The 5,985-nt window shown below is 33.1% G+C and overlaps 1 protein-coding gene across 4 annotated transcripts; it reads right to left on the bottom strand.

Annotated features, from left to right (window-relative positions):
• Nucleotides 1-309: 309 nt before the first annotated feature.
• LOC116336560 (myotubularin-related protein 6) lies at nucleotides 310-5,007 on the bottom strand. 4 transcript variants are annotated; one of them, XM_031760470.1, is made up of 12 exons: nucleotides 4,623-5,007; nucleotides 3,260-3,376; nucleotides 3,007-3,169; nucleotides 2,736-2,906; nucleotides 2,410-2,657; nucleotides 2,179-2,311; nucleotides 2,006-2,108; nucleotides 1,417-1,929; nucleotides 1,110-1,352; nucleotides 940-1,049; nucleotides 754-893; nucleotides 310-681 (listed from the first exon to the last, which is right to left on the bottom strand). In XM_031760470.1, exons 1-12 carry the CDS (start codon nucleotides 4,644-4,646, stop codon nucleotides 541-543), a joined length of 2,106 nt encoding a protein of 701 aa, XP_031616330.1. In that variant the 5' UTR covers nucleotides 4,647-5,007; the 3' UTR covers nucleotides 310-540. The 4 variants fall into 4 exon arrangements, with proteins under 4 accessions (XP_031616330.1, XP_031616327.1, XP_031616329.1 ...); XM_031760467.1 differs by lacking the exon at nucleotides 4,623-5,007 and adding an exon at nucleotides 3,476-4,456; XM_031760469.1 differs by lacking the exon at nucleotides 4,623-5,007 and adding an exon at nucleotides 3,476-4,452 and having other exon boundaries at nucleotides 754-875.
• Between the last annotated feature and the right edge of the window lie 978 nt (nucleotides 5,008-5,985).

Genomic DNA, 5,985 nt, shown 5'->3' with positions numbered 1-5,985 from the left:
ATGTAAACTAAAACCATTAGGGAAGTAGCACAATTTGTATAATAAATATAATGTACCGATACAAGTTAACACACGGCAAATATTGTCCAATTTTTAACACATAAATATCTTGAATATTTTGAATGAGCGATTCTTCAACCGAATCATTGAACTCAATTATTGTTTTTTGAAACATTGACAAGCTCAATGAAATGCATTTTTATGCCATAAAATGAAAATTTATCACAAATTACAAAATATATTTATTTTCCCAAAACAAAAAACAAAGAAAAACTTGGTTCGGTTTTCAAAGAATGTTAAAGAAGTTAATTAAATGGATATCAACATTGCAAAGCTGAATTTATTTCTGAGTGTGTAATTTTGTCTACAGTATTCATAAATTATAATAAAATATAATTAACAAGAAATTTATTTGTCATAAATTCTAAAAAGTATTTTTGGTGAGTCAATCACCAAAAATTGATTAAAAGAGAGGCAAACAAGAGTAGCAAAGGTGACAAAGTATTATGCTGTTATTTTATAGAAGAAAAAGTCCACATTTTATGGACTATTATTTTGCTGAACAAGACGGAAACAATTGCGACAAACTGGTGCTGTTTTGTTGCTATCATGGCCAGGCAACTCAATTGTATTATTAATGCATCTCACACAATATACTTCTCCGCAACGCCAACAATTGCTCTAAAGAAATGAAAAAAAAAAACACCCATTACTACGATTGAATGAAGGAATAAGTGTCAAAAATGTAATTACCTTGCGGCTGAATTGATCAAACGGTGTCGTACAACTGCATGCAGTAGCTGTACGTAAACTCTTCCAATCAACAGCCACCGAATCCAATTCCTTTGTTACTTTGTCACTCACTTGATTTGTACCTGTTGCAAAATTTAAATCTAATTATATTCTCTTTATATTTCTTCTTTTTGTTTTATTTCGAACCTTCGACGCCTGCGTCGGTGTCTGGTTTTGGTGGCAAAGACTCTGCTTGTTTTAAGGGATGATCTTCATCAGCACAGGACAATTCACTCATTTTCTTATCATATTCAAATCTAAAAGAAAATACAGTAATAATAAAAAGCATGCCTCATTCAAAATCTGAAAGTTCGTACGCATACTTGTTATCCGTTGAATTATCACTTTCATCGTTTGGATGCGACTTTGGTTTGGATGCGTTTTGAAAACGTTTTGCTGATTTTGAAATTAAATTTTTCAAGTAACCGATTCGTTTGGTCAAATGTTGTACATGATCTTCAAGGGAATTTGTATGATCTTGGCTTGCTAATAATAAATCATTCATTGACTCCCTTGGATGAACGCCACTCTCAAAGCGTCCGTACATTCCGCGCCAAAATCTGTTTATGAAATAATCATGAAAATTAGCAAGAAGAAAAAAAAAACCATGTGAAAAATGCGTACTTAATACTTTGTGGCGACAAATTCGGTCGAATGATTGAGTTGATCTCCGGGCGATACAGTGGATTTACGTATTCATTTAAATGGTTTGCCATGTATCCCCACAATGAAAACGTCAACTCAGATAATCTCAAATCGAGACGATCTTTTTCACAGTTACCAATGAATGTGCCAAATTGACAAGATTGCACGTGATCATGCAAAATCAATAAGAATCGTTCATTGAATTCGAACGCATCGTTGCGTTGTTGCATCAATTGAAAGGTGCAATCAAGAAATTGCGTGAAAACCGGTGACATTTCCTTTGGATCCGTTTGGATATGACCACAACGATCGCTAAATTTATGACCAAAGCCCAGCCAATCCTTTTCAATTAATGCTTGGAAACCTTTAATAGTTCGATAAAATGGATCACACATAAGAGCAGCCAATGAACAGACTTGTGCTGTTCGATCCCAACCATCTGAACAATGTACTACTACTGAAATTCCTTTATCTACAGCCGATGCAATAAAGCTATTAAAAAAACATTATTTTATCATGAACATTGGAAACAGAAAAAGAGAAACTGTGAAATGCAGAAAAAGTATACCTTGAAGTGTCAAGAACAGCCCGAACATGTTTTAACCAACCAGATGCTTCAAGCGAATTCAAAAATCCGCTCATTGTCAGGGATTTTTGATCAATTGAAATCGCTGTAAAAAAATAAATTATTTGTCATTTTGTTGTTGGATTTCTTTTCGGTCTAGGAATTTAGTAACTTACTTTCAACAAGTTTTTGCAAACTGGTCCGCATCACATGAATATTTTCAATACCAAGAAAATGGAATTTTATATTTTCATAGAATGCTTCGTTTTCATAGCCCTTGCCTGCTGCACGATTTGCCATTGCATTTATCTAAAAATGTAAACAATATTATTTATAAATGGACACAAACTATTACTCTTTTATTGATAAAAATATATTTGTTTTGAAATAGTGTCACAATATCTTACCCTAGGCCTGGTGTCTACTACATACATAAATTTGCTGTTTGAATTTGTATTTCGAATGGCTTCGAGCATTTGTTCATCTTCTAAACAGCGTGCACTAAATCCCGACAATGGTTGGCTGCATCGGCAAATCGATGCTTGATTCGAATGTAAATAAGTTAAAACAGGCAAACGAGCCTTTGAACGAAACTTTGAACTACCAATCAGCATGGCTGTTGTTGCCTCCGTTGGAACGTAAATCTGTCTTGGATCTATAAGGAATGTGTTCATTAAACATAATCATTGTAAGCGTACTAAATGAATTTGAAATGAAAATGGAAATAACATACAAGTATCACACAATTCGTATGTTTTATTCAAATTGCACAATGTCCATCGATCGTTTGGTACATGCTGTCGTTTAAATTCAGTCTCCAATGAGAAGAAATCCCATCCCGTTGATTTTGGTAGCTCTTCATTGCTCGATGTATATTGGAAGCAATACAAATTTTGAATATGAACTATGGACACAAGGGTGCGAACATAAAAGTCAAACATTTCATTAAAATATCGTACATTTTGCCGACATTTTTGCACATATTAAATCAAAATTTATTTTACCTGGCTGGTATAGTTTTTGTAGCGTAACATAAATATCATGGCATTCCTTTTCACGTGGTATGACAAATGTGACAAACAAAAATGTTTTGCATCTTATCAGTAGCGGTGAACCAGTGGTTGTGAGTTGTAATTTCTCAATGTTTCCAATGTGCATATGTAGTATCTAGGGAGAAAGATGTACACACTTCATATATTGGTATGTTGAGTATGAGCAAAAACAAAGAAAAAACTCTTTCATTTGACAATAGCTTACCCATGTTTCCTTGTTTGTTTCCGGATCGACAAATATTATGTGCGTTGCTGTTATATAAAGCGTTCCAATAGTCGGATTTTTTACATTATATCGGTCAATCATCCGCACATTGTCAACCTATTCGAAGAAAGAAAAGGGGAAAAAATACACAAACAGACCGATTTTAAATCGATGTACAAAAATAGAAATTTATTCAATGAGAGAAAATGTGCACACTTTTTTAATGATTGGCCTGTTTAAATCATTATTGCTGAATAAAGTTTTATCCGATGTAGTTGAGTTCGGCGTTAAATCCGATTGGTTTGTGTGATTGAAAGCACCATCATTATTGCTATTGTCTAACCACGAAATAATACGTTCAGGTACAAATTGTGCTGGAACAGCAACGCCAAATACATTTTTCGTCGGTTTTATTGTGTCAGTTGTTTCAGTAGGTAATTGATCAAAATTCAATCGTAATGCAGAAACTGGCGATAAATCGTCTGCCAAACGATTTCCATTAAAAAATTGTGTAATACTCATGGCGCCAAATTGATTTTTTGCTTATTAATATTAATAATTTTCTCTTTAGTCGAACCCATGCATTATGGCAAGCAAACAAACAAAATTTTGTTCAATTTAATATCACAGTGCACACCCGATGGTTGAAAATGGTTTTGCCACTGCGGTTTCTTTTCTCTCACACTTAAAAAATGTGTATGCTTAACAACACAGTTGTGATTAGTCGCAATTTATGCTCATGGTTTTTCGTCATCTTTGCGACTTAAAAAAAAAAAATGCTGCAGAAAAACTTTCCACTATCTGTGCGCGCCTTTCAAACATTCATATAGATATTATGTCACGTAAACAAAACACATGTATAAGTGTGCACATTGGATATATTCGGATGGGTTGACTACGATACTTGTGAACGGAGGGAGAAAAAATTACAGTGCGCGGAGTAACAAAAATAAAGAAAACCATTTTCACAACACACAAATATATGGATATCATGGAACCAGACACCATACACATGTCAATGATGTGTCATGTATAATGCTCTCTATTGCACCAACCGGGGGCGGCTAAACACTGAACAATCAATTATACAGGGATGCAAACGATTTTCTGTCACTAATCGCACAATATATTCCAGTCCTTGAACATCTGGAATGTGATTTTTTTTTTTCATTTTTCATTCTTTATCTGTGTCTCTGGCTGGGCACGACCATGACTAACTCCAGCCACCTTTATGACTCTTTAATGTTTTCTCGTTTGATTTATGACTTTATTTTGTTTTACTTGAAAACCAAAAACATAATATTTTCACACTCTTCATCCGTCGCTTTTGACATAGATTATTTTCGATTGTGGTTTTTAATACCTTTGGGGTTTTGATGTGTTCCATCTTGTGGATAACTCCGTTTATTATGTTGTACTGCTTGAAAGATACACCACTTTTATTGTTTGTTTTGCTATTTTGCTACTGCTTCTCTTGATAATTGTTGAAATTGTTGTATTCGATTTTCTTGGCTTCCGAATGGACAAAAATTGTGGATTCGTTATCACAAATTTTAATACGATGTTTAAATCATTGTTGCGACGATATTCTCTGTTTTTTTTTAATTGAACTTATTTTTGTATCGTTTCAATTTATGTCGCACATATGCAAAACGAATCCACAAAATTTCGGTGAATTTACTTGTCGGAAAAAGTAATTAAATACACCTCATTAACAAACAACACGAATACAATGTATTTATCAACATGCGTCAAATGAACGATGTCAAATAGGCAAAAATATGACAGAGACAAAACTAGTGTCCGTGGCTCTGTACACATATACTACACAAACGTCAAATTCATTTGACAATACCACATTTAACGCAACGCCATTTATGGGCGTTTTTAATTTGACCATAAATAGAATGCAACACAGATTGTGGAGCTAGTAAAATGTGTGATATTTTAAAATTATTTCGATAAAATTATTCGATTTTTTAATGCATTTTTAGCATTTTTCACGATTTCAAAAACATTGAATATGCTTTTCTGCTTAGGAAAAGATACGGTGACGCTGCGTTTCAATGCGTTTTCTAGAGCAAGCGCAAAGAATGTCTATGGTTTTTTTGCATATACATAGCGCCAAGTTTAAAAATATTAAAATGTTCCATGAATAAACATAAAAGAAACTTATCCTTTTCTCTCTTGGGATTACTCCAAAAAAATGTGGCTGTTTTATTTTCGCGAAATATTTGTTTAAATTCAACTAACTAAGATTTTTTCATTTTGCAAAAAAAAAGACAGTTATATTTTGGTTTTAAGGAAAATCATTTATTTCATTGATTTAAAAAGAAATCGTTTAATATAATGTACGTTCTTAAAAGAATATAAATGTTCAAACATTTTTGTAAGGAAGTCCATTTCAGTGGTTCGTTCTTCGAATATAATCTGTTTTCATTTTTTTTAATGATTAGATAGCTGAAAAAATCGATTTCCCATTGAAAAAGCGAATACCCAACAGCAAATGATGATATAATATTTCGAGCAGCGACGTCCAGATACAATCCTTGAATTGGAAACATTTGAACAAGAATTGCGTTTGGACAATCAAAGCTAAAAATTGTACAACTTTTAAACTGCACTCTATTGGACCTGTAATAAAACCTGGCACAAATAAAATAAAATTATCCACTAAAAGTTGAATAGCTTAACAACATTTTTGTGCTTCGAATGGGGGTAATACA

Source organism: Contarinia nasturtii, unplaced genomic scaffold (genome assembly GCF_009176525.2).
Source record: "Contarinia nasturtii isolate CC-2019 unplaced genomic scaffold, AAFC_CNas_1.1 Cnas_scaffold_187, whole genome shotgun sequence".
Classification (NCBI taxonomy): domain Eukaryota; kingdom Metazoa; phylum Arthropoda; class Insecta; order Diptera; family Cecidomyiidae; genus Contarinia; species Contarinia nasturtii.
This window is presented reverse-complemented; position numbering and strand designations above follow the sequence as displayed.